The sequence below is a fragment of the Drosophila guanche genome, unplaced genomic scaffold, assembly GCF_900245975.1.
Source record: "Drosophila guanche unplaced genomic scaffold, DGUA_6, whole genome shotgun sequence".
Lineage (NCBI taxonomy): Eukaryota > Metazoa > Arthropoda > Insecta > Diptera > Drosophilidae > Drosophila > Drosophila guanche.
In genome coordinates this window covers 4,129,648-4,157,558 of record NW_022995744.1, presented here as the reverse complement: position 1 = coordinate 4,157,558, position 27,911 = coordinate 4,129,648, and the positions used below count along the sequence as shown (strand labels likewise).

Below are 27,911 nucleotides of genomic sequence, written 5' to 3'. Positions count from 1 at the left end.
AGCCATCCTCTGTTCTGTCCGTTTCTGTCTGGCGTTTCTGTGTAAAAGCGACTAATGTGTCTACGGAAGCCATTTCGTGCCTTTTAGCGGCTCCGAACCCAAACCAAAACCAAAACCCAGGCCCGAACCAGTTGCCAGAGCCAGAGCAATCTTCAAGTTTTGTGTTTGTTTTCCTTTCGTTGTAGTTAATTCGCCAAGTAATAATATTATACGAGCCGGGGCCCAAGAGCACTTGTACTTATGAATGTCCTCTTCGTCGTCTTCATTCTCTCAAGAACGGAAGAAATTGTACGAAGAGATGGCAACGTGACATATCGCTAAGCGGAAGGAAGAATGTGCCGCCACAATATTCCTCAGGTGGGATGACTCACGGGAAGAGGAAAGACTACTCCAACAGTAGAGTGAAATGTATTGGCTCGTACTTGGCGATGTCCGCTTGAAGGTCACACGACTGATGGGCAGAAGTTTGGGCATAGCTTGAGGCATTCCTCGCTGGCTCCTTGCCTCACGCTCTCATCTTTAGTGTTGAAGGAGCCACTGAGAAGCACTTGTACTTATGAATGTCGTCTTGGGCAACATGCTGTGCAGTCCATCCAGGCTACAAAAATAAGCAATGAAAAAAAAGGAGAACCTGCCGGACCTGCCCCTCAGGCTAAATTGGCTTGAATTTTACGGCTGCTGCTGCTGCTGCTGCTGCTGACGACAACAGGCAACAACAATCATGATGATGAGGACGATTGGCCTCGCCCTGGCAGCACCAGCTACGGCCTCGGTCTGTATTTAAGAGACATCATTCATCTGACCGCCCCATCAACGGCAGCGCTTCGACTGCACATCGAAGGAAACGACGATGATCATAATGACGATGATGTTGTTGCTGCTGCTGTTGATGACGACAGCAATAATAATAACCAACAACAGCAGCAAAAACAGTATCTATCAGATACAGAGAGCGCAGACTACTGGAGGGCAGTCGAAGCAGCCCCGTAGCCCACTCTCTGTGTGTAGCGCAAAGTACAAGTCCGCATAATTATAATCAACGTCATTTAACGTTGCCGGCCGTCACTCAGCGCCATCCACAACATCCACAGCAACAAAAGCAACAACAACAGCAGGAACATCCGCAGCAACCAGACCATCACCACACAACAGAAACAACAACAGCAACAGCAACGTGTAAAGCTCCATGGGCTGGCTGGCTTATTATTATTGTGTATCTTTGGGATACATTTTTGATAACAGCAAACGAAAGAGAAGACAGAACACAGGCAGCAGAAGGAAGGAAGTGAAGCATAAAAGTCACCTATAAATAAACCATAGGAATCTACTAGATATTTGACTGCCATTTAGCGAGATACATTTGTGCGGCACTGCCATTCAGATATTTGAGGCACTTCCTAAGGTTAATTTTATTGGTCAACATTAGGCACAGATTGTTTGCAATATGCGGATGTTGTACATGTCTTTATCTGCGAAAGATACACTATCTGTCAGAGGGTATAACGTCTTCGACTCGCTTGCAAGTTTTTCCCGCTAATTCATTTTCATTTTCCGTTTTTCGTGGGCCTTTCAATTTCTCTGTTTGCTTGGCGTCTGTTGACCTTTGTCAACTTTGAACACGCGACTAAGAGCTCGGAATTAGCGCAAATACATTTCAGTATCCGTGAAGTACACGAGTACAAACGCACACGCAGATACGCAGATACGCAGATACACGGAAACACAGATTCAGATACACAATGTTGCCAGCGGAAGTTGGCTATTTATAACAAATTACCAGGCATTTGACATTTACCAAAACGCCGACGTCAAATTAAAGATTTGTGTGTGTGGGGGCTGTAGGTCTAGAGGGTGGAGGCGTGGCCCAAGAGGAGGGGGTGTGGAAATTGGGTGCCGGCGAGAGGGGGCGAGCACTTTTGGCATGTAATCAAATGTAACCGCACACCAAATATGCGCAGACAGCTGCGGCGAAGGCGGAGCAGGAGCAGGAGACGGAGACGGGCACCGACACGGACACGGATACGGACACAAGCTGTGGAGGGGCTCTATCCTTAGACGACGACGTCAATGCGCTTGTGGCTTTCCCGCTTCCCCGCTTGGCTAAGCCACGACGATTTAATACAATAAATCCCATGGTCCCGAGACCGTCCCGAGTCCAAGTGCGAGTCCGAGTCCTCGTCCTCGTCCTCGTCGGGTTTCGCCCTCCACTTGACTGGGTGGCGGGGCAGTAGCAGAGGGGCAAGAGAACCACAGACTTGACTCTCGGGTTCACTTTTGAGCGACCTTCTTCATTAAAATTATGACAAGCTGTAATTATCTTCGATTTGCTTTGACCAAGAAGCCACGCACTAATTGCGTGTGAGATACAAGAGACACTGGGCGGGGGAGAGGGCACAGCGCACAGCGAAATTAGTCATTCAAATCCAGTAAATGGGTGAAGGGGAATCTCTGAGAGAGATCTCCACGGGTAATGGTCGAGTGGAGTCATGGGAACTAGCAAAGGGTGCGGCCTGTACAGATTTCCAGCTAAAGCATCCTTCAGAGTTTTAATACAGTAAACTATATAAAAATCCCTCTCCACTCCGACTGGTGAAAATGGTGTTAGGCTCTCGAGATAGTTATTTCCTTGAATGTAAGTGTCTGCCATTCGCCATCTTCCTGACTTTAATTTTTCTGCTCACTCGAGGCACCGCAATTTGGTCTACCTACCATCCAGTGTACATTCTGTGGAAAACTGCGTGACCAGGCTAATTAACGCTTCGAGGAAAATGTTGACGAACTCTCCGACAAGCAGCCCCAGCAAGAAAATTGAACTTCAAGATAGACATGAGAGACGTCAACATAATGTCCGTACGTCCGTCTGTTGTGCTGTTGTCTGTTGTCTGTTGTTGTGGGGATGTGTATCTCATAGATACCGGTTCATAATTTATGTAATTATATGCGTTTAAACATTGCAACACGAAAGAAGGCACTGGCATTGGCAGTGGCAGTGGCAGTAGGAGACGGGAAGCCATCGAGTTCTTTCAACTATTATATAGCCGACAACAAATTATAGCAATTATATAACATTTTTTCTTTCCCTTCTTCCCTTTTTCAGATTGCATCCGCCAGAAGAGGAGCGGAGCTTTGCTTGGGCTTTGTTTGTGTGACAAGCGAAACTAATGAGCGGCCAGCAGCAGCAGCAGCAGATCGGAAACAGGAAGCAGCACCAAACGAACGAAAGTAAAATTGCTTAAATAAATAATCGTAACTGTGATAACACCAAAGAAAGCAGCAGACAGCACAAGCAGCAGACAGCACGAGCAGCACAAAACCAGTCTAAGAAAGCGCTCACAAAAGGCTAAAAACAGTTGCGTAATTACCGAACAGAGCGGAGCGAGTGATTTTGAGAGAAAGAGAGAGAGAGCAATAAATGTCAACGTGGAACAAGAAAAGTAATCACAACTATTTGCTACAGTTCAAGCAGCACAAAATGGCACAAAGCAGAAAGGCACGCAGCCATAGTTCTGTGGCAGCAACGCGCAGAAGACCCTCCTCCTCTTGCGCTTCCTCTTCCGCTTCCTCTTCCTCCTCCTCGTCATCCCAGGCGGCAGCAGCAACACATTCAAGTTCAAGGCGGTCATCGTTAATCACATGTTTTATATCCTGCCACACGTTGTTGCTGCTCCTTCTGGTGCTGCTCGATGGAGCCCGGGCAGCCGGTCGCAGCAGCGGGAGCGGCAGCGGAACCAACAAAACAGCGGCAGCATCTGGACCCAACAGCGGTGGGGCAACACCCATTTGGGATCATGCCATCGATTTGAATGAGGATTTTCGCATACTCTGGCAAATCATTAATCAGGATATAACATTCGAAATACAAGCACGTACACTCGGCTACGTTGGCTTCGGGTTCTCGCCCGATGGGAATCTGGCCGGTGCCGATATGGCCATCGGCTGGGTGGACAAGGGTCAAACCTATTTTCAGGTAAGTGAAGCGCAAAATAAAATAAGGAAAAGTATACGAAAGGAACGGCAAACGAAAAGAAAAGAGCAGTAGCCCTGCGAGAGCCCAACGATTTTTCATTCCTGGCCTAACATTTTCATTTTCCCAATGCGTGTGGCCGGAAATTAAGGCCGCCAGCCTGGAGTCCAAGCTCCCAGTCCCGCTGCCCATGGCCATACCCAACCCCTTACCCATCCGCTGGCAACTAAATGAAAAGTTGTCGCCCTAATATCATCCAATTTATTCCCGCAAAAGTCTTCTTCCCAGGACTCTCTCTGGTTGATAAATATGTTGTATGAAAAATACACAAGAAAAACATTTTGCCACTCAACTTGGATTGTAATTAATTTGTAGCAAAAACAAAAGTCACACAAAAAGGTGCGCGAAATATATGTACGTATACACAGGCCTGGACAGTCTGCCAGGGACAGTGGTGGACAGGGGAGAGAACGCGACGGCAGCGGTTGAATAATGACAAACTCATTTGTGGTCCGGCGTTGGAACAGCAAACTTTTTATTTGAACTTCTACTGAGAGCGAGTTTTTTGTTTTAGTTAGCTAATGGAATAGTTGGGTCCGCTTTTGAGGGGAGTAACTACCCGTGTCTGCCACTCGATTATGGCACTTTATCTGTCTGTCTGGTAGGGATACTCATACGAGCTTCTGCGTTTGCCCACTGCTGAATTGGCCAACAAATGATGTCGATTAGCATGCCTTAGTCGCAGTCCCTGCTGTTTCTAGTCGCTATGTTTAGCATAGTCGGGGTCACCAATTGCTTTAACCTTTCGTATTATTGGTTAACGACGTATAATTAGGGAATAAGTAATCGCACGACACCCTCGATTTTCAGCTGCTGGTCGACCTTTTCTGCCGTCTGTTCTTCGAGTACGAGTAGTTCCTACTGTCTTTCGGGGTCACCTTGAATTGCGCTCTGTGAATGATGGGGTTTCGCCATGTCAATTCCATTTACGAGTAGTTGTCCCGTTTTATCTAAAATTTACCTAACGCCCTCCGATCCCATTCTATTTATCGAAGCACATTTCAATTGTTTTTTGTTTTTGCTCGTGGGTCACCGTCACCCCACCCGAATGCCATCTTTGACCCTGCTATCCAAATGTAACGCTAATTTTTCGTTTTTCTTTGGGAAAGTCCTCAAAAAACGACGTCATTTGGATAAAACTGTGGCCCATGGGAGCCGCCCGGCGGCTATTCAACATAGTCCCCCTCCATTCAGGAAGAGTAATAGGAGTCGTCACTGCAAAGTGTCTAATGAAATGCGAGTATTGCGTGCTGTGGTTGCGTAGCTCTTCGCTTTTCTTTTCTCTGTTCTCTGTTCTGTTCTGTTCTGTTCTGTTCGCTTTCCTGTTTGGCCTCACAGGATATGCGTGGGGCAGGCTTACGTGGGGTTGGATGGCCAATTGTGCGGCTGACACAAACAGCGAGAGAGACAGGGAGGAGACAGCTTTTTTTCCCCCTTGGTGGTGCTTGTTGTTGTTGTGTGATTTAATGATTTTCGAGGCAGGCAACGAAAATGTCACCCACACGCATAGTGATTGTTATTGTTGTTGAATGTTAAATACCATCCAGATACATTAATATGTCTGTCTGACTGTCTCGACGACCCCTCTTTCTGTCTTTCTGTCTGTTTGTCTGCCAACCACAGTGCCTGCCCGTCCGTCTGTCTGTCTGCCTGTCTGGTTGTGTGACGGTGTTAATTTCACATCTTGACGTGTCGTTGGTAATTGCGGAGTTGCCTCAAATTGTACATACAATATCGTATAATGGGACTCGTGACTGTCACCTTGCTACCCGCCCTCTCAGTGGGTGGGAACAAAAGCCCTCAAACCCTCAAACCCACTGCCTTGACTTTTTGTGTAGGCGCTGATTTGTGAAGAGGTTCAAAGGTTAATTGGAACTGTAACGGATATGCCGATTTAATATATTAATTAAGTGCTACAAGTGTAAGAGCACTGACAAAGGACCACTCGCAATTGTTTACACTCGCCTCAGGCTAAGATGTACCCTTTTGTAATTATATTTCGTAATTGTAATTTACAAGCGGGCTAAGGCCCCCTATCACTGCCCGAAACTTAAAGATAATGATGGGTTTTATTATAGATAATGAAGCGATATATGATCAGAGACAATAAGCAGAGCCCAAGTTTGTTTCTAATACATTTTCCTTGATTTTTGTACATTACTTATACAGGCAGAACAACACCTTAAGCCTTTTTTACAGCAGATTACACGGAGAGGTATCTTTTGGTCGAATTCTAAGCCACATTCGTACTACTTGGGCTCTTGTGTTTGTGTTTTATTTTGTTTGAGCTTATCGTAATTTATTTCTTAATTACTGTACTTATTGTACACTTAACAATAATTTCTTATTTTGTTGATGATATTTGAATTATTTACGACAATCGAAGTCCTCCAACGCCACTTTAGCCTCGGTCCCGCTGTTCGCTTCTCTGCTAATTGGCTAATTTTTGGAATGCTATTAAAATTGTCAAACAACAGAGTACAATTGTAGGGAGGGCAAAGAAATATTGTCTGGCGTTTATGGAATTTTCGTTTAAAATTCATCTCACACAGACGGCAAACACACTGACCATAGAATAAGAATTGACTGTGCACAGAATTCGGTTCCATCGACTTTAAGAACTCTCTAGAAAGCCCGGCCTGGGGCCAAAAGCCAGCCAACGAGGCTTTGCTCTGTCGAGAGTTTTTTATCTCAAGTGTCAGCCCAAGGGGGGAGCTTAAGTATTTCTACCCCAACCCTCACATTCGGATGGGAGGGTGGGAGGTGGGGATGGGAATAAACGATGGAGCGATAAAACGATGAAGAAGCAGACATTGACATAGTTCTCATTAGATTAAACAATGTGTGGGAATTTTCGCATTCAATTTTGGGCTGCTTTTTGGCTGCTTTTTTGGCAAGTGCCATGTGCCATGTGCCATGTGCTCTGCTGCTTGGCATACTTGGCATAGTTTCTGGTTTTAGCCGAGAATATTATGACTCCGAGTAGACAAGCCGTTTATCATTCAAGCATTTTTCATGGAGAGTTGGGGAAAGCCACTGAAAGTGTGGGACTTGTCATAATGCTTTGGCCAACTAATCATTGGGAAAGTTGAAGGCGCTCAGAATAAAGCTAAACATTATCCAGTTGCACATCTAAATGGCACAATTGTTTCCGAAGCACCTTTGGAACCCACAGAATCTATCTGCATCTGTGGCTATGCATTGTGTGCCGTGAAATGTATCTCACAGACATTCCACAGATACATCAGATAGTCCGAACCTCCCACGCGGCGACCAGCCATCACTCAAGTGGACAACCAGTTGATAAGTTTCCTGAGGTTTTCCATCTCTTAGCACATTCCCCCCACCCTAGCTGACGGCTCAGATTTCCAGAGCAGAACTATCATTTTTTATTGGTCAGCCTGACCAGCCTCAGACCGGAGTCAGACTCAGACGCAGAGCGACAACAAGTGTAACCCTATAAGTCCGTTCTGAAGACTCCCCACGAACACAAAAGCTTTGCACACTTTCACTCCCACAGAGCCACAGGGAGCAGCCAGGGAGAAGAGTAGTCAGCGGAGAAGACGACAAGCTACTAAATGGCCTCGGCGAATCCGCTTTAAAGGCTGACATAATCAGAGAGAGAGAGAGAGAGACACACGAAGGGCAGGAGGAAAGAGGATGGGGTTTCGGCCTATTAGTCGACCATTATTTTGTAGATACTTTTGTGATAAGCCTTTTGCCGTTGCCGCTGCCGCTGCCGCCACCAGGCGATGATGATGATGATGCCACACCTAAAGAGAAATACAAATTTCGTGTAATTTATTTTCAACTTTTATTACGAGCGGGAGCCTTGGGGCGGGGGCCTTATCAAAATTTTAATTAATACGCATCTGAGAAAAGTTTTTGTGAAAATGGTTTCAACGAGATGGCGCTGCGTTGCGTTGCGCTGCGCTGTTCGGCCAAGGCCGAAAGGCCCCAAAGCCAAAAGCGCCTTCTTTGCCTCTCTGACGTTAATTAGTGGCATCCAAAGTGGCTTGCGACGACGACTTTGTTGCACTCGCTCGCTGCTGGAGGGGGTGCCTTGTGCCAGTGGAGCGGGGGGTGTGGTGGGGGATTGAGAACTACAACAAACAAGCCACAACAAGCCATTAGCTGTTTAGAGAGCAGCCAACAACGAAAAACCAAGAAGCGATTAGTATCTTAAAAGTACTTAAAAGGTCGTTACACTGGCCCCATATACTCGCAGCGAATGAAAAGCGAACTTGGCCAGCGACTAATTATTTAATTTCAAGTTTTAAGTATGCTTCGCGTCTGTCAGTCATTCGGAGGCAAAGCTCTAGCTCTTCCCCGTCCCACATTGCCACAGAGAGAAACAGAGACAGAAAGAAACCTCTAACCCATTAAGCGCAGAGATAACAGATCCATTATAGAAGAATTACGAGTACGCAGCAACACATCCACGTAGAGCGCCATCAACATCAACATCGTCGTCGTCGTCGTCGTCATCTTTTGCTAATGACCATCCATCGATGCTGATGTCGATGTCGATGTCCATCGTAGTACATCACTCAAACTGAAGGTTGCTTATGGGGCAGGCAGACACGGGACTTGGGTTGGGTTGGGGGGCTATCTTCGTATCTGTTTAGTGTCCATCTGTCTGACTCACTTTCAAGTGGTTACGATGCACAAAAAAAGAGCGACAAAAAAACTTCATTACAAACTCATTTCAGTTTTTTGGAGGGTTGGAAAATGAAACAACAGTTTTGGCAACCTTTTGAACTTGCACACAGTGCCAACAGGGGAGCCAGAGTCCAACATGCGTACGCACTTTTTATACGCACCACGCGGAGAGTGGATTGGAGTATCCAGCAGATACATTAGGCATTGGCATTAGCACGTTGTTCTATGACTGTGCTGTTAATTATCGGCCGATGATTAATTATGGCAGTTCGGTTTGGTACAGTCGGGCTTTTGAACTCGCAAGAGATCTGCGGCTTGTTTTGGGGTCCGGTTTTGTCCGTCGTCGTGGCCCTCTTTTGATTGGCATATGAGTAATGAGCTTTTTGTTTCGCTTTCCGCCATGACATGCGAACATCTTGTGAGCATTTTCGAGTAATTCTCTTCTCTTTGTACAATTTGTGTGTTGTGTGAAATTGTTTATTTTTTTACAACAATCTCTATCCAGTACTGCTGCTGCTGCTGCTGCCCACACACACTCGCCGTGAGACCCAGACCCTAGATCCATCTATCCATCCCGCAGCTTGCATGTCATCACTTCAGACGCGAGAGTTCTTGGTTACTTTTTCCTACGTATTCCCGTTCTGGGTACTTTCATTGCTTTCTCACAGCTGTGGCGCTGTGTTGTTTTGTGTTGTGTGGCGTGCTCAGCGCTTAGAATTCAATTAGTTTTTATAGACATTATCCAATTTGTTCTTCTTCTCTGTCGCTCGGGATACTCGCAGCTAGTCTATGGGTGCGTGAGTGAGTGAGTTTCCATGGGCGTTCGAGTGCGGGGGTATCCATGGCTGAAGCGATTCGCGTGCTGAGCATTCTCTGGCCTCCACTCGAATGGCCATTCATCCATTTGGGTTCTCATTCTCAACGAGTATTGTTCCTGAAAGCACTATTTCTCTTCTTTTTTTTTTTGTGTAGTTGTGGACACGCATATCACACAAGCTGGTAGGGGGTGGGCACGCCTACGCACACTGACACAAACATTCACACACTCACTTCATAAATCATAAATAAATATATGTACATATGCTGGCAAATGATATACATACATAGATGAGAGTTATACTGCCTCCAGCTTTGCTGTCTGCTCGCGCTTCGAGAGCACAAAAGCCAATAAATAATAGTTAAATATTTTTTTGTGGACGCACAAATATTTTGTTATTCAATTTTCTGATATTTAGGCGGTGTGTGGAGAGGATTGGGGGTGGACGCAGGCACAGCCAAATTGATTCAATTGTTCGTGGAGAGAGTCGAGAGGCTTTGCATTAGATCTGAAATTTGTGCAGACTAATAAATATGATTTGAATAGGGGAAATGCTGAGGAAGAAGTTAAGCAGGAGTAGAGCTGACTATCTTCATTCCATAAGAGACATTAGGCACAATCAATTGCTGACATCAACCATAAAATCGCTTAGATGCACTTGCGTCTCTCGGGAGTATTTCCCATATACCCCCATCAAAAGTAACCAGTCATTTGCATAACTCCAAGAACTATCTAACCAATCGAAATTCCATAACTCATTTATCATTACCCCATCCATAATTGCACGAACTTTCGTCGTCAGCCATTCCCCTTCCTCTATGCCCCAATGGACTCGACACATTTCGAATGCCATCAACTATGCATGAGAGAAACTTTCTCAGGATGTGCCTGTGCCGTCTCTGCCTCTTCCCCAAAAGTACTTATCCCATCGAATCGAGTTGTATGGCTCAGAATGTATAGATTTATGTTAACTTTTGGCCAATATCAAAGTCATTACTCATCAGTTTTCGGCTTAAACACACAGAGATAGGCAGTGAGAGGGGAGGCGCAGACACTGGCAAATCAATTAACTGCCAAATCAATTTACAATTTATGCATAAACTTTATAATCAATAGACATGGGCGCACTTGAGAAGCCACAACCTTATGTGTCTCCACTTGCCCCCCTTGCTCCTATGGGTCTGTCAGTCAGTTTTAAAGCCAAAGCCAAAGCCAAAGTAACAATTATGAAGGAGTCGGAGGAGTTGGGGCCCAAGGACCGAGAACCGAGAACCGAGAACCGAGAACCAAGCCAGAGTCTTCTTTGGACAAATCCGTTAGGCCATAAAAGCCATAAATGCTCAATTACAGGAAGTAAATATGCACACTTGATTGCAGAATGTTGCGTAGATTACAGATGCCCAAGAAGAGGCTCTGCCTCGGCTGTCTTGGCTGCCCAAAGAGCTGGCAACTTGGTTGACTTTTAAAATTATCGCACATATCAAAACTGCAGGCTGGCAAGAGCCAAAGCCAAAGACAAAGCCAGAGCCTAAGCCGGGCCTGCCTCCTCTTGGTCAGACCCGGTACTTATGTGAGTGTGTGTGTGTGTGTGTGTGTGTGTGTGTGTACGAGAGAGAAATTTAATTTCATTACATTCATGTGACATAAGCCGTTGTTGGAGATGCCTTTAGCCCGTTCTGAGGCCTACTTTGGCCCCTTTGCCGCTCACTGCTCTTTTCCCTGGTCCCTGTTCTTGCCGTGTCTTCTGCTGGGGTCGGTTAGTCGGTTGGGATCCCATCCCATCCTCTGCTAAGCATTTTGGATAATCTATTACACATAACGCAAACCTCAAAAACCGCAAAACAGCCGCCAGTGGTTGGGATGGCGATGGCCCCAAGACTTTCCAAGCACAACCACTTGACTGCGCTTCTCTCTGCCCCTCTGCCTGCCTCCCTCGTGCTGTCTCTCTGTGCCTGCTGCTCTCTGTCTTTCTCTCGGGGGGGCTATTAGTGCGTTGTGTGGCTCTCCTCACTGTGGTTCGGCGGGACAATGCCAAGTGCGCCGCATATTTGCTTTAGCGGGCACCGCATCTTCGACAACAGCCAGCGACGACGAAGACGAAGACGACGACGGAGACAACGATGTTGGCCAAGACAACGGATAATTGCAGAAAGTACCGTTGCCCATATGCGAAAGAACACTCTGCAGCACACTCTCCCCCTCCCATCACAACCCTCCCGTTCCGCACCTCATAATTTCCTACGGCATGCCATGACCATGGCCCAGGCACAATTTTCATTGCGTTTGCAAAATATTTGCTGGTGTGTCTTCTCCTCGCAATTTATGAGCGTTGAAAAGACTTAGAAAGGGGGGTTTTTGGGCCAAGCCAGGCCAAGCCGGGCCGGGCCGGGCCGGGAGGGGTGTTGCCTGTTGATTATGTTGATAATGTCAGCAGGCGAATATACAGTGATACAAGAGTGGGGTAGGGGCGGGGGCAGAACCAGTTCCGACCGGTTCTCCGAGAGGCACCAGCAGCAGACGCAGCAGCCGCAGCAGCAGCATCTTCCAGTCATATTAGTCCCGTGTCCCGTTTGCCTCGTTGCCGTTCTTGCTGGTTTGTACGTACTACCTGTTCGTGTTGCCTCTGACTGTAGTTGTTGTTGCTGTTGTGCTGTGCGTAAGAAGAGCTGCTGCACCCCGAATATGGTCAACGCTCTTTTGGCCATGTTTACACGTTAAGTGTGTTTGTATGTTAAGCATTGCCTTTTGCGATCTCTCGGGGGCTTCGCATCGCTTAGCGACTCTTTCTTCCCAGGCCTTGCACCATGACATTCCCAATTGTTGTAGTTGTCGCTGTCGCTGTCGCTGTTTGCTGTTGCTGTTCCTTTAGCTGTTCCTGATGTTGCTGAGTGCCTTGCTAATCACTTTTTGATTGTACGAGGCACAAGAAATCGCACCAAGACACAGGTGATGACTTGGTCAATGCAAAACAGGCAGATTGAGATGCTGCAAGCGATACGGATGTGTGCTGCACTGAAAAAGCGGGAAATTCTAGTTCTGCCACAAAAAGAAAAAGGTATCTGAGATGTGAGCTACTGATAAACAATACTGGATATAGAGGTGCTGAAAGACCAGCACCTGATCCCCTCTTCTTCTTCTCATTCTGTATCTGACTTGTGATTTTCCTCTTTAAAGTCTTAGATAAAGATGCCAGAAAACAAAATCCATCTAGAGAAATGCCTAAGGAGGCGCATCAGAATGTTTAAATGTGAGCGCGAAGATGTAAGGCCAGATATTTCTAGCACTTTTCAAACTCTCCCCACTGGCTCTCCCCAAAAAAAAAAGAAAAAACAAAAAACTTTGTAACCTTTTTCCGTATTTGCATCTGCATCTTAAGCTGTGTGTTTGCATTCACATCTGATATCTGCACACACACACACACACAAAACACACTTTGGGACCTCTGTCTATTTCTTTGACTGTAACGGAACCAGCTCTTCCCCACCTCTACCTGTGTCTCTGTTGGGGGGAACAAAGCCAAACGGAGTTGCGTGAAAGCATATTTATGTAAAGATTTTTTGAAAGGCCTGCGCCTCCTCTGGTTGCTCTGGTCGGAGGATCCGCAGGAGAATTGACATCGAAATTGGCGGCGAATGGCAAATGAAAATCTATCTCGCTGCGACCCCCTCTACCTCTCTCTTTTCCAACACTATTTCTCAATATGTATCTATGTATGTATTTCTTTCTCCCCCTCTCTCTCTGTGTGTTTCTTTTCTATATGTGGCGGCAATTTTTATATTCATCATTAATTAAGCGCTAAAGAGAAGCCTGCTGTGGCATGTCGTGTATCTGTGGGATATCTGGGGGAGGGAAAGAGCACTCACAGCATGACATCATATTCAAGAAATATAAGGGAAAGGGAAGACTCATATATGCCCGGGATAGAGTGTGTGTCTATGGATCTACTACATATATTAAAAACTGCATGGAATTGATTTCAAAATAGAAGCAACGACGACGACGATGATGATGATGATGATGGAGAGAACGATTATGAGGCGGCATGTGAGGATGAGGATGAGGATGCGGTTCCCCAGCCCCTGAGCTGCGTGTTAATTAAAAGCCACTGGACGCTGGTCCCATAGAGTGGTGCCCGAGCCAGTGCCAGTGCCAGAGCCAGAGCCAGAGCGAGTGCCAGTGGCCGGGAGTTGGGCGATGCGATTTTCCTAAGCGAGGCGAGGAGTGCAACAACCTTGGCATTTCCTGGGTACTTAGTCAACGCTTCGGCCTCTTGATTATGCCATGGGGTAGTGCACACACTCACGTATATATGTACATACATATTTATATATATTCTCTCTATATATAAATACACTCGGATGTAAATGCGTAGGTTGCCGCTGCGGCTGCTGCATGCTTCAATATGAGCCCCATACCATACCATACCATGGCATTCTCTCTCCCCCCGTTCATAAATCCCTCTCTCACTCTCACGTACCCAGTAGCTGGAAGAGAACTGGAACTGGGCATTAACGTCCGCTGACTAATGATGAAATGCGTGGCATTTGCTGAGCTGGGTTGGGCTGCGAGACTCCGAGACTGGGGAGTGGGTCTGTGGTACGGGCCTCATTTATGTAGAAAAGGATTAAGGCCATAAACCAAATGGCTGACGTTGGAGCTTAGCATGAAAAATGATTGTCCAGCATGGGGCAGGGACACACGGGGCACTGCTCGACTGGGGCCAGTCATCAGTCGGTAGTTTTTATGCCTTTCCTGCTTAGGTAGGTGTTAAAGTGCGGCAGACTGCGCGGCCAAGACAAGTGCAGGCCCGGCCCGAGACCCGAGGCCCGAGACCTAAGCTGGGATTGGAGATTGGAAGCTGGGAGGAGTCTGGCATCCGACTACGCCGACCCTCTTAAAGCTCCTGAGTTATTTGCATAAGTATTTCTGATGTACGCCGGATAATGGCATTTATGGCGGCGGGGACGTGGGACGAGACTCGATTAAAAGAAAAGAATTTGAGTTATGCGATATGGGAAATTAATTAGAAAACTGTACTCAAGGGTGGGGCATGGGGGGGCATGGCCTATATATGAGAGCCAAATGCGGGGATCTTTTCAATAATTCAGGCACTTGAACCCATTTGGGAACGGGACCCAACATCTTGGGCTAATACATTTGTCCATTTGTTCCGAACAAATGTCCGGAGAAACTTTTTATTTTTCAAACTTAAACTTTTCTGTCAAAGTTGGCCGCCTCCGAAGGCACTTCAAGTCAAACAAAGCTTGACCACATCTTCCAGCGGGAGAGAGAGGGGACCGGCTGGCAGCAGGCAGCAGGCAGCTGGCAGCAGGATGGGAGACAATGGCACCCAAAGGCGCACTTAAGGCGGTCAAAATGCACACAAATCAAACTTGGCTTCGAGACCGGCGACTGGGAACGGCGACTGCCTTTTGGTCTTTTATTAAAAAACCGTAACTAATGATGCCTAAATTCGCAATAAAAATGAAAAACCAAACGCACAATATGCTCCATTAGAGTGTTTTGTTGTTGTTGTTGGGCCATTAGAGGTTCGTCCCCCGCAATTTGAAACAATTTTAATAATACAAAAACAGAAAAAAACCGACGAAGGGAAGACGAGAAGCCAAAAATGGCACAAATCGTGGCTAGAAAAGGGAGTCAACAGCCTCAATGTCCTGTCCGTGTGCTTTGCTCGGCACCCAGCTTATTGTGACAAATTTTAAGTAATTTCATTTTTATTTCACCAACAGCTTCAACTTTTTATATTGTTCTTGAGGAATTGGTGAGGGTAGAATGGAAAAGCAAACCACACGAAATCAGCTCAAAAGTAAAATCCCCAAAAATAGGGACAACAAGAAGCCGAAGCGAAGAATCCTTCAAAGCAGCTTTTCTTTATATATGTATGTACTATATAGTATATACATAGGTACATATGTACATTTCTCCCATTTTGGTGATGGAAAAGCAAAGCAGCTTCCGTCTCATTAAAGTCGCCAAAGGAGCAGAAAACAAAAAAGTTTTCTTTGGGCTGTCTGTGCTGTGCTTTGTTTTCGGCCTGAGACGAATTCCCAGGATATTTATTTACACCTTCATTGAAGGATGAAAGTTCTGCATAGCCATAGCCCCAGAGAAGCCACAGCCAAGAGGAGGGGATTGTTTTGCATGTGTCTAAAAGGTAGACAAAGCCAAATCCGTAAGCCACATGGCCGCAGGGCGTTCGAGAGCCGGCAAAACGGAAAATACTTCAATCAATGTAAAAATTGGGCGAAAAAGGTAAAACATATAAAGGTGGTAAGCGGCGGGGGGTGGAGCTGAAGGTTGGTTGGGTTGAGCGGGGGGCATCAGGAAGTGGAAAAATAATCAGAGAAGTTAAATCTGTGGGCGCCATATGCCCACAGAGACAGAATGAGAATGAGAATGAGAGAAACACACTCAGAGAGACAGAGACAGAGACAGACACACCCAGGCACATAAATAATGAAATGGCTGCTAAAATATATCTCCCTTTTATATATCTCTCGATATACCCTGCACTAGCAAGGGGTGCTAAACAGGGTCCATGCACTAGGGCAAAGAGAGTGCCAACCAAACGGTTTTCTATATTTCGTTGCCAGACATCTGCCTCTCGCTCGCACTCTGCAATACCAACGAAAGGTATTCTCGCCTCGCATCTACGATCATCTCTGAGCGAGTCTCTCTCTAACTGCGAACTCTCCCAAGAACAACACAATTTACCGCAATTCATTTGGCGAAATACAATAACAAACAATGAAGCAGTAAAGTAACGGTGACCGCGAGGCAAAGGAGAAAAAAGTAAACAAAGCGGGCAGAAGATCATACACTGAGAATAATTCTGTAAGAAAATTCAAAGCACAGTTACACACATTTCTGTTCTAATCCCTAAGGTGTTTCATACCATTAATGGTAGAGTATCAACCAAGTTGACTCTCTGGTTTATTTCTCGCCCAAAATTCGATATGATTCGGCCTGTGTAAGCGGAGAGGAGCTCTGCTCCGCTCAGCACTGGTGGTCGGTCGGTCGGTCGGTCTGCTGTAGCCCTTGTAGCAATTGTACTGAGCTTTGAGAGGGCTCCTTGAAAACCTATTGAAGCTATAAATCCTTTGTGTTTTCAATTTTTATTTTATTGCTCTCCGCAGGCAACTGAGTGGGTGAGTGCGTGTCTCGCTCTGTGATTGTGATTGCGATTGTCTGTGCCTGTGTGTGTCTGTGTCTGTGTCTGTGGCATGTGGCAAGGTGAACACCATAACATTCAGCCATTTTTTGGGTGGCAAGTGAACAGAAACAACAGAGAGCCCGAGCACGAGCCCGAGCTCGAGTCCCAGCCAGAGTCAGAGTCAGTCTCTGGGTGGCGCGCCGAGTCATCCTGAAAGGTACAAATGCACAAAAGTAAAATTTAAAATAAAAAGATACAACTTCCCCTTTGGGCGGGGTGGATACTTGGGGGGGTGTTCTCTACACTTCCGTGTTCAAGGCAATTGAGTTAATCTAGCATTGAGCGGAGGTCCTGCGTCCCGTTGCCGAGTTGTGGCTGTGACTGGTGCAGGTAAAGTAATTGGTGGAGAGTGTGTGAAATTGTCGGTGGGGGGCCTGGGGGGGCCACGCGTGTCTCTGGAGTGTGTTTCCCAGCAGATAGCAGATGTGCCTAAATAATTGCTGATAAATAACAATAATTCCGGGGTCTGGGAAGGGGGCAACAACAACGAAAACAACACGAAAAGAAGAGAGAATGTAATTGGAAGCCAGATATTGAAAGTGTAGTCAGTCAGAGCAAAACGTCGATTCGTTGAACTGAGGGAAGAGTATCCCTATCGTGATTCTGTGGAGTAACCCCTGAGTTACTCCTTCAATGGAGCTCTCAAGTCGCTTTAGCCATATCATCTATGGGTTTATCTACCCATCGAAAGTCATTCCTTGTAGAAATTCTTCTGCTTCCCAGCTCCAATTCGATTCCCCAAACAGTGCCCTTCTCTTCTTTTCTCTAGCTATTGCCATTGCTTTTATTGAAGCCCTTGTTGTCGATTCCATTCGAGAGTTCCTTTGAGCTGTTGCTCTTGCCATTTAAACGTACAAATAAATGACTTCTTGGCTCTCTGGCTCTGAGTCTGGCTCTGGTTCTGGCTGTGGCCGGAAAGTTTATTTTAACCTCAGAGCCAAGAAAGTGCACGGAGCAATAATCGAATTTGAGTGAATTAAGATTGGGGAATTGCTCTGGAACAATGCTCCTGCGTTGAAGTGGCGGCAGCGGGTTGTGCCACATGTGTACAGGGGATGGGTGAAAAATTATCCCTAAAGCAAACACAGAGCGAAAGCCATGCCTCCGCTCCCTTCTGTCGAATGTATTTTTTTATTTGTGTACCGATAACACTTGGCCCTAAAAGGGGACCTCATGAGGACGACGGCAGCTGTCACGGGTTTGCTCTGGCGCTGTGCTGATGTGGTGTGGCCCCCGCCTGGCCTTATAGAGTAATCAGAACGCTCGACAAATAGCAACAAGCCATCTTCCATCCTCTATCTATGCCCCCCACAAACCCTCCTCTATCTTTGTGTGTGTGTGTACGTGCGTGTGTTTGTGTTTGTATTTTCATCAAATAAAATTGACACACACAAGTGTTAGCCGCTTAGGTTGACAGCTTTCCTTCCTTTTCCACTTCTGCCTCCTGGCTCGACGGCTGGGCTTTTGCTCTCTCCTTGGGGGCTCCTGCGGCTCCTACGACCAAGGAGGAGCCCATTCCCATTCCCCCTATTCCCTCGACGACTGACTTTAAGCGCTTGGTTAATTCTCTCTCTCTCTCTCTCTGCCTCTATTTCCTCTTTTTCTCGACTTCTCTGTATATCTTTCGCTTTTTGTGTGTGTTTGTGTTTAGCTTGAGCTTTTGATTTGACAGTTTAGTTAAATTAAATTGGGGGTTAGGCAAGAACAACACCAAAAACCGTTCAGCAAATGGAAGTAGTCGACTGGTAATTCACCCTAAGAAACTAGAGAAACAAGTGTCAGAACAGCCCACGTGGAGACGCTAGAAATATTTGAAGAGGAAAATAAGAGGAAACTTGCCTCCAGGTTGGCCTAAATCTTTGCACACCCTTTGCTACCTCTTATAGAATAAACTGCGTCTAGATTGCCATTTACCTTCATCAAAAAAACGAAAAACTCGCTTTGCAAATGGAATCTAGTTATATCCTAATCGTCCACTCAGACACACCCACATAAACACCCTCACACACACACACGTACACACAACCCCTGTTTAAAGTTCAAAAGCGTTTGAGGCAACGAAACTGTTTTGTGGAGTGGGGAGGGGGTGCTGCCAGGTGGTTGGGGCGGTCTGGGGCGTCAGGCGGCGATGTGCTTGCCTCAATTGAAGTTTTAACATACAAATGTAATTAAAACGTTTTACGTAGCCGCCGCCAGGCACAAGAACACCAACAACACAAAGTAGATGGGTGGGAAATTCTCTCTGCCTTCGACTGTATATGTGCGTTTCAGTGGGGGTCCTTGGGGGGAAAAGTGCTTTGCAACACACACACACACACACACCGGCATAAACAAGGCCGAGACTCTTGAAATTGTAGCCGGCGGATGCAATAAGTTGGTGATAAGGTGTTCATTCCCCTGGGGGGGTGTTCGCAACGATGGGGCTCTATGAGGGGGAGAAAACCTTTTGCAAACTTGTCAAAAATCAGAGAGAGAAACAGGGCAAGCCCTGGAGGAGGAGCGGCAGTCCGGGAAAGCAACAGAGAAACGTGTTTTCCCAGTCTCTGACAGTGAAAACAATGCCAATGTCGTTGTTAACCTTTTTTTCATCCTTCGCCTTTTGGCTGCCGCTGCCGCTCCACCAACCGCCCATCAAACTCCCCGACACTTACCCCCCACCCCAGGAAAACACTCCCCTGGACTATGACGCAAACAATGATATTTACATTTTTTATCTTCCCCGAACCCCATGGCCCACACTCAACCCCATCCCATCCTTGGTGTTGGTGAATTTTTCCTCTGAAATTGGAAACAGGCCGAAGGGCTCTTACGGCAGCTGCACGTTTTGGGGCAGAAATAAAAATGGGACACAGGCAGCTACAGATACAGGGGCCGAGGCGTAGGCTGAGACGGAGTGGGAATAAGGAGATGAGCAGACCTCCTCATATCAAAGCGATCATGGATTTATGGCCTTAATAATAGACAAAAAGCGGAAGGAAGACGGCAAAGGGATACTCAAAGAACGCAGGAAGGAAGGAAGGGAGCTGCGTGGCTAAATTGGACAGAAAAAGGAGCACAAAAGTGGACAAGTAATTAGGGAAAGGATTTTGTCGACGTGCCTCTTAGGGAAATGAGCAAATTTTTCACTCCAGAGAGAAAGAGAGAGTATACAGAACAGGCGACAAGGCTGCCCAAAACGATGGTGAAGAATATTGGAGTAATTTTAAACGACGTCTGAAATGCTTTTCATTAAAGAAATATTCGTACATGGAAATGATTTCCACATTTTACACGCAGTTCGTAACATTTTTGTGGGGGCAGGAAAACCTTTTGCCCTTGGTAAGCGACCCAAAAATATTCCCCACGATGTACTGACAGTTTATCAAACTCCCAAATAAAGTCACAGACAACACCAACAAAAAGGAGCAGCTGCCACGCAAAATATGCGGGAAAATGTTCCAACATTTGCTCATTAAAATAAAATTTTTGCACAAATATTAAATACCCGAATATGTTGCGAGGGGGAGGGTAATCCGAAATGTCGCCTGCAATCCTCAAATCTGCCTCTGACATTGAGTGGTTAAGTGGTGAGGAGCGGCAGTCAGAAGAGGGCAGGCCAAGAGGCAGGGGCAGACTGTAGATGCCTCATTGAGGGATGCGATGCGCTGCGATGCGAGAGTGGAAGTACATTTGCTCTGGAGATAGCTCTCGGGTGGCACAAAGTGTCAAAAACGCTTAATAAACGTCAATGTCAGGCGATTTCAAGTCAGCGGCAAAATGCAAAAATTTTCCACTAACAAAACACGCTCCTCTCTATCAAAACCGAACGAGTCAGAGTCCCTGTCAGAGAGACAGTGAGAGAGAGAGAGAGAGTTGGATCTGGAGCTGACTTAGAGCTGAAGCTGAAGCTGGAGCTGGGAGGTGGAAGAGATTGGAAAACCGAAACCAAAACGCAATTGAATTCGCAGTGTCAGGAAAACGAACACCCAGGACACGGCCAGGACACCCAAAATACACATCTCGATGCCAATCCCTCAATTCCTGCTCTCGGTTTCACGCACTTTCATTTCATTCGATTTCGTTTCCGTTTCCATTCCGTTTCCATTCCGTTTCCATTCCGTTTCATTCACCCGTCGCTCATCTCGCTTGACAAATGGAGTGTCATAAATGCAGCCCTTAAGGGCAGACCTACCGTCCTTTACCCCGTGCCCTCTCAGGACCACACACCTCCTTCCCTTTTATGCTAAACGACACGTAGACTGTCAGTCCCATCCCATCCGATCCCAACGTATCGTCGTCCCGTATCGTATACGTAACCCACCCACCAAAACAGGCTCTAAAGAGCTAAAAATGCACAGGGGGATTGGAAATTTATTTGAATTTGCTTTTAGTTTTTCGGGCTTACGTCAGTGTGTGTATTTGTGTGTCTGGGAGATACATTCAACAGATTTCGATGGCAGCCGTTACGGATCGCATTTAAAAAGTGGTTTCAATGTACAAACAGAATGGGAATGGGTGCCCCAGTGGGAGAGTTGATGGATAGGCCACAAAAATACCCAGTAACGGTTGAAGAAAATGTCTCAAATGAAGAGTAAAAAGCTTAGAGTTTAATGAAAATTTAGACAGAGAATAGAGATGTCATGTACAGCAGAAGGCTATAAGTAACGACCTGATACTCTCATAAAGACAGGAGTTGCGGCCAGTCGTGGATAGCCTTAACTTCTTAGCTTCCTCCACGGTATCATCAGCTTCAGCCGCTGTATCAAAAAAGGGACGTCAGCGTCAACCCGCACCCAAAGCCAAGGCAAAGGCAACAACAACAACTGACACACGTCAGCTTAACAATATGACAAATACAATTTTTCGTCTCTCTTTTTTATTATAATTTCATTTTACTATAAAAACGCATTACTATATAATGCGTTGGGCATCCCCCGACAACGCCCCCATACCACCCGGTTTCAGAGCCAGTTCCAGAAGCAGAGTGCCATCGTCATCATCCTCGCATCCGAGTGGGCGGGCCCAGAGCGAGACCCAACAGCGTTTGGGCGGCACACTCGTTGGACAATTGAAAATGATATATAAAAAATAGTCGCTTCCTTATTCCCGCTCTCTCTTTGCAGCTCTCTCTCTCTCTCTATCTCTGACTCTTTTTGTTTCTTTTCATAATTTGTTTTATATATTTTTTATGGTGTATATGTATATGTACATGTATATATAAGAGTGTATTTTTTTGTGGTATTTGTCATCGCTGAAGGGTTGAAGAGGATAAAGGGTCGGTCCATAAGGGAGAAGTGTCTGGCTGAACGCCCTAGAGTTAATTTTGAGTGACGTGCAAAGTTTGTTAATTGAATTTGCCTTTTTGATATGTATGTCACATTGATGATGACGCTGCAGCAGCACATCAGCGCAGCATCACAGTGGGGACTGGCTAAGTGGGCTGTGTACATGACATTAATTGAGCGAACTAGTTAAAAGGGTTGCTTACCCACCAGTCCCTCAGTCACCATTCCCCATTTCCCATTCCCCATTCCTCGCCTCCGTGCCTGTCTCTCTAACTCTTCTTTGGCGTTCTTCCCCGTTGTTGAGCAGTCGACCTCGGAGTTACCAGAAATTGTTTAATGCAAATGGGGAAAATCAAGTCCCTCCCTCGGGTGTAAGTGGCTGAGATTGCGCAAGAGAGGGTGCAGGGTCTCAGAGTTTGAAACATTAAATACGCGTTGACTTTGAAATAAAAGTATCTCTTTGATGGCTGCTGATGCTGCTGTCCAATTAGGGGGTTGAAAAAACAATGCAATTATCTTTCCTTTCCAGAATCCTAAAATGCAATAAAAGCTCGCTTTGTTTTTAGAAATTATTTCAGTAATTTAATCCAAAGTGCCAGCCAATCTCGTTAATTATATCTGAACCTGCTTAATTGGATCATTATTTAACTTTAACTCTCCGGGAAAGATATTAGATATAACCGAAGAGGTTTGAGCTTTTAACGATGGCAAACTTTGATAGTACCTTAGCAGCATCTTTTTTTAGTTTTAATAAATTCAACATAACCCCAAGTGACCTTTATTTTAACCTCACTTTAATCGTATCTAACCTCACATTTCACACATTGCGTTATTTAGTTTGCCTTCCTTTGCGTGTCTCCACTGTGTTTCTGCCATTAATCCGGATGTCAGTTTTTGTGTGCTGTGTGTCGCCTGTTGCGTTGTGGATCTACTTTGATTTTGATTGTTTGCAACTGCATTCCATTCCGCTCGCCGCTGATCCATTCATTCCCCGCACCACCCCACAGAACGCAACACTCAAAATTCAATCCGATGCTATAGCATCCCAAACACATTCCCATTCCCAAACCCATTCACACTCCATTCCGTTTTTAATCATTTTAATATGCCGCTTTTTGTGTGTGTGGCTATCGTCGAGTGCTGCTTAATGCATCAATGCATCAATGCATTTGCCCGTTATAAAGAGAATGGCGAGCAGGAAGAGCCTGGCAGCAAAGAGACTGACAAATGGCAGAGACTAATTTATAGACATTTAATGCCGTCATACGCAGCCTTAGTTGGGCAATAATCATTGGAAATGATAATGTAATATGACCATTGAAGAGCATTTAACTTGTTTCAATTGCTGTCATTCATTCACTTTGCCCCTCTCCCTCTCCCTCTCCTTGTCCCTGTCCCTGTCACTCAGCCACTCACCGCACTGCCTGGAGCAAGACAAAGTGATTGATATTTAATCTAAAATAAGAGCCAAAACTCCGTTGGGCAATTTCAATTTTAATAAAATGCCTTTTATCAGCCTGAACAAAGAGTGAGAGAGGATTGAATGGATTGGTTTTGCTTTTGGTTTTTGTTCGTTTGGCAAGCGGCAGTGAATGAAGAATTCTCTCACCCAAAACTATGCCAATGACTGGTGCAGTCCCAGCCGTGTTGCATGGCATTGCACAATTTGTGGCTGTTTGATTTCATAAAATATTAACTGGCAATTTGCAGTGTCTGCATAGCATACTACTAGCATATACGAGGATGCTGCTGTAGATAGATACAACACGAAGATGGGCACAGTCTAGGGTTAGGTAAACACACAGGAGCTGTTTAAGATGAGTTGAAGTTGAAGTGAATGATGGACAGAGAGACAGGCGGCCGACAGGAGGACAGCCGAACAGGTTAGACAGATGGGTTGGGGTGGCTCAAAAGGAACTTCAGGCGATTTAATTTCCCTGCGATTGGCTGCGAGATTTTGATCTCCAGCCCTAGCAATCATCGCCCACACACTCTCTCACTCTCTCTCTCTCTTCCTCTACCTTGGAACTCGTAACTATATTAATTGATATACTTGCTCGCAGCGGTAATTTAAGCTAACTGAAGTCCCCTACCAATGCCATATCATATAACCTAATAGACAGAGGGCCAGAGCTTTGGTTTTTGGATTGGCATCGAGCATTAAGACCGGGGGGGAGGGATGTGTCTGAGTATGAGTCTGGAGTCCTGGCTCTTGATGACTTTGCCCAGGGGCGCGCTCTCTTTTTGGCGCTGACAGATACAGAGACACACATACAGATGCTTGTAGAGGATGTTCTTGTGCACTCCTGCAGGCAAATAGGCAGGCAACATAGCGTATACGTAATCAAATGTACATAAGGCATCAAACGGCGACGCCATCAATTCCTAAGCCAAAACGGGGCACAAGAGGTCTGTGTGGGGAACAGGCTCCAAAGAAGCCTTGCGGGTGTGGGGAGGAAGGCTCCGAAGAAGAAGCTCCTGTAGCATACATCAAGTGCAGGCTGTCAGCCAGTCGGTAAAGGCGGGGCCGGGAAATGGGAGCAGGAAAGGAAGGACAAGCAGTGCACAGGAAAACAATTTACAATGCCACCAACTTAACAGGACTGGGGAGGGGCAGGCGCGGGATGAGCGAGGAGATACTGCTGCATACAATTTTGGCACTGGCAAATGGCAATAGATGACTAAGACACTTGGCATTGGGCAGGGGGCGTGTGCCGACGAGGGTGGTTTCCACAGTCTGTTTTGAAGAGAAAACTAAATTTGAATTTGGAAAAAGGAGGAAGCAAACACGGCACCTTTTGTCACCAGAGTCTTCCATCATTTAGTTGCAGCATTTTCTTAAAAAGTGTTTCCTTTCTGCTGTGGTCCCCAGAGCTCATTCCATCTAAATCATAGAAACCTGCCGGAGTGGTCCACAACTTTTTAGTCGACTCTCCAGAACTCGTAGTCGTTCTTAGAACAGAGCCAGGAGATAGGAGAGCCAACATTTTGATATTTGTTTGATATGTTAGAGACCGATGCAGGGCAACCAACCCTTTTGCTGTACGGTTTGCTCTGCAAAGTAAATCTGTACACGATGCTAGGGCATTAGTGAGGCCAGAACAAGGCAGGACAGGAGGAGGGTCTGTTTTGGGTCTGTTGTGGCTGGGGGTTGGTAATAAGTATAATGTGTGCTCCGAGCATATTTTAAGGCTTTTCACTTGAGCCAGCCAGCCAGCCAGCCAGCCCAGCCAGCCCATCCAGCCTCTTGCTAGCCAGCTGTCAGTTCAGTTCAGTTCAGTTCAGATGACTTGAACAGAGTGGCAGTAGAGTTGAGTTTGTTGATGATGGTTCGTTGACTACCTCTGCACCCACTCCCACTCCCACATCATCCGATGTACTTCACTGAACTGTCCCAGCTGACGTTGAATTATCATAAATTGCCAAAGTTTGTTTTTGGCATAACAAAACTTGGGGCGTGGAGTGGGTGTGAAAAGTTGCCATCAAGAGAAAATCAGAACAATTAGGCTCATGCATGGAGGAAGGGTTCGTTCTTTCGTTCTTACTTGAATTGGTTCCCATTTGCTCTTAAGTGCAGTTACAGTGGTAAAAGCCGAGGGGTGGGCATGGAGAGGATAGAGCTTTGCATAAGTTTGCCTCGTTCTGCCTCGAGGCGTTTTCGTTAGAGCGCTGCATAATCCTATTAAATTCACGTTGCGGGCAAAGTAAACCAGCTGCAAAAGGAGAGAAAAACAGCTCTAAAGGTGCTTAATTTGTGCGCAGCTTTTATTGATTTCCTACCCCCCTCCCGCCCGCTGCCACACACCGCTCCGCACCGCACCGCACAGCACACACCCACATATTAGAAGAGGAGCTCAGGCTAAAAGGCATTAAAGTCTTGACAAGGCTATTAAATGCTTAAGAGCCAGCGACGTTAATGACAACATCGCAAAAGGGCAAACCAGGGCCAAGGAGCCGTACGTCCTGTCTTGGCGCTGCTGCTGCTCAAGCAGAAGTAGAGTCGAGACGCGAGTTGCGAGTTGCGAGACGCGAGCCGCGCAAGGATTACAATTTACGAGTCCTGCGAACCATGAAGGTGTGATAAAATTTCAGCAATTAAAAAAACGTGTGCGTTGACAACGACAAGGGGCGGGAAAACGGGGCAGTGGCAACTGCAGGACGACTACAACGGCACCCAGCCAACGTGGCATGCAACTTAAAAAGCAAACGAAAAGGTCCTTCCTTGGCTAATGATACCCCCAGGGAATACTCTATCGAAAGAAGTTAAAGTAGATTTAATTGGATTTTTGGTATCCGAAAAGGAAATGTGTAAAAAGCATAAAAAAAACTCTTTTATTCACATCATTCAGGTTTAGATATTACCAGAATAATAAGCATAAACAGGCATACCTTTTAGGGCCTACAAACTGAACAAGAAAACTGTTGTACCTTTGACTGGGAGTTTCAGTTCCTTCAAGGCAACATTTCTTGTTCTTCTTCTTTTGCTCTTTTGTGCAGAGTGAAAAGGAGAGAGCTGAAGGAGTGGTAGAGAGGGAGATGGCACCACTCATACACCTATAACAAAAAGTTGTGAGCAGTTTAAACGTCGCGTTGGCATTTCAGAGCAGAACAGCTCCTAAGAATATTGCAAATTTATGCGCCTTCCCTTTTTGCATAATTACCCCCAACGACCCTTGGTAACCTGAACCTGAGCAGAGGAGACCGACCCCTCTGCATCCATCGCCTCTCCCTTTTCCTCTTGCTCCTCCCCCAGGAACACGCCCACGCACACTCAGATTTTGATAACGTCGTGTCGCTTCTCTCTTTTGCAACATTGCAGCGCGTATTTTTAATTTCCGTCAGTTTCTGTCTCCCTCCGCTCTTTCCCTTTTTTCTAGATAAGCGGGAAACATGTCAAGGTATGACTATTTGCCTGTGTGTTGGTGGGTGTGTGTGTGTGTGTTGGTGTGTGTGTGTGTGTGAGAGGCAGATAATGTAAAATTAAAAGGGAAACTGTGTGCAAAACAGGCCCAAACGGGAAGAGGAACTGGCACTGTGCGCCTGTGATCTTGAATTATGCGTTTCTAGATTACCACCAAAAACGAGACACCGAGAGAGACACACAGGACAAGGACAAACATATGATATACACAGAAGAGAGAGAGAGAGAGAGAGACAGAGAGAGAGAGAGAGAGAGAGAGGAGAAAGGAAACTGTGGAAAATTATCTGTAGAATAGATGGGAATTATTTTCACAAAATGTATGTTAAATGTTTCGCTACGGGAACACCGCTAGTGCACAGAAACAGCGAGAGCCACAGCGAAGTGATGGCGATGGAAAAAACTTTTAATTAGCTAACTAAAATGGCAAATGGCAAATGGCGCAGCCGGAGAGATATGATTAATGAAATGCTGGCATGTAACAACACGCAACGTGGGGAGGCGTGTGGCACGAAACAGGAGCAGGAGCAGGAGCATGAGCACGAGAGATGATATAAATTGGGGCAAATTAATTGCAACAGCCTCAGGTGTGTGTCTGAGTGTATGTCTGTGCCCGAGTGTTCCCTAGTGTGTGTGTGTGTGTGTGTGTGTGTGGAAAATTTTCGTTGTAATTAGATGATGGAAAACGCTCATTTTGCTATCACGCCGAGTGGGAGAAAGGAGAGAGATTTTTTCTATGCGCTATAATCTGTCAGATGGGATAAAACCGCTTGGGAAAGGGAACATCCTCCTCCGTCCGTACTTCTGTCTGTCCGTCTGTTTGTCAGCCCGCTTGTTAAGTGTGATAAAAGATAGAACATTAACGGAAATAAATCAAATGCCCTCAGGTGGTGGGGATGATGATCTACGTGTTAGCGAGGGCGAGGGCGAGCACGAACGCGGGCAGCAAATAAAAACTGACCATCAGCTGCGTGTTTTCCTTTTGGGGAATG

At 46.1% G+C, this 27,911-nt stretch overlaps 1 protein-coding gene across 2 annotated transcripts in view; it reads left to right on the top strand.

Annotated features, from left to right (window-relative positions):
* The window catches only part of LOC117579157 (MOXD1 homolog 2), a 128,726-nt gene that overhangs the window by 59,964 nt on the left and 40,851 nt on the right, over positions 1–27,911 (top strand). For both annotated transcript variants that reach the window (XM_034264917.1, XM_034264916.1), the window contains one exon: positions 3,098–3,967. In XM_034264917.1, coding sequence (XP_034120808.1) covers positions 3,413–3,967 — 555 coding nt within the window. In that variant the 5' untranslated portion in view covers positions 3,098–3,412. The remainder of the gene's footprint in view (positions 1–3,097; positions 3,968–27,911) is intronic.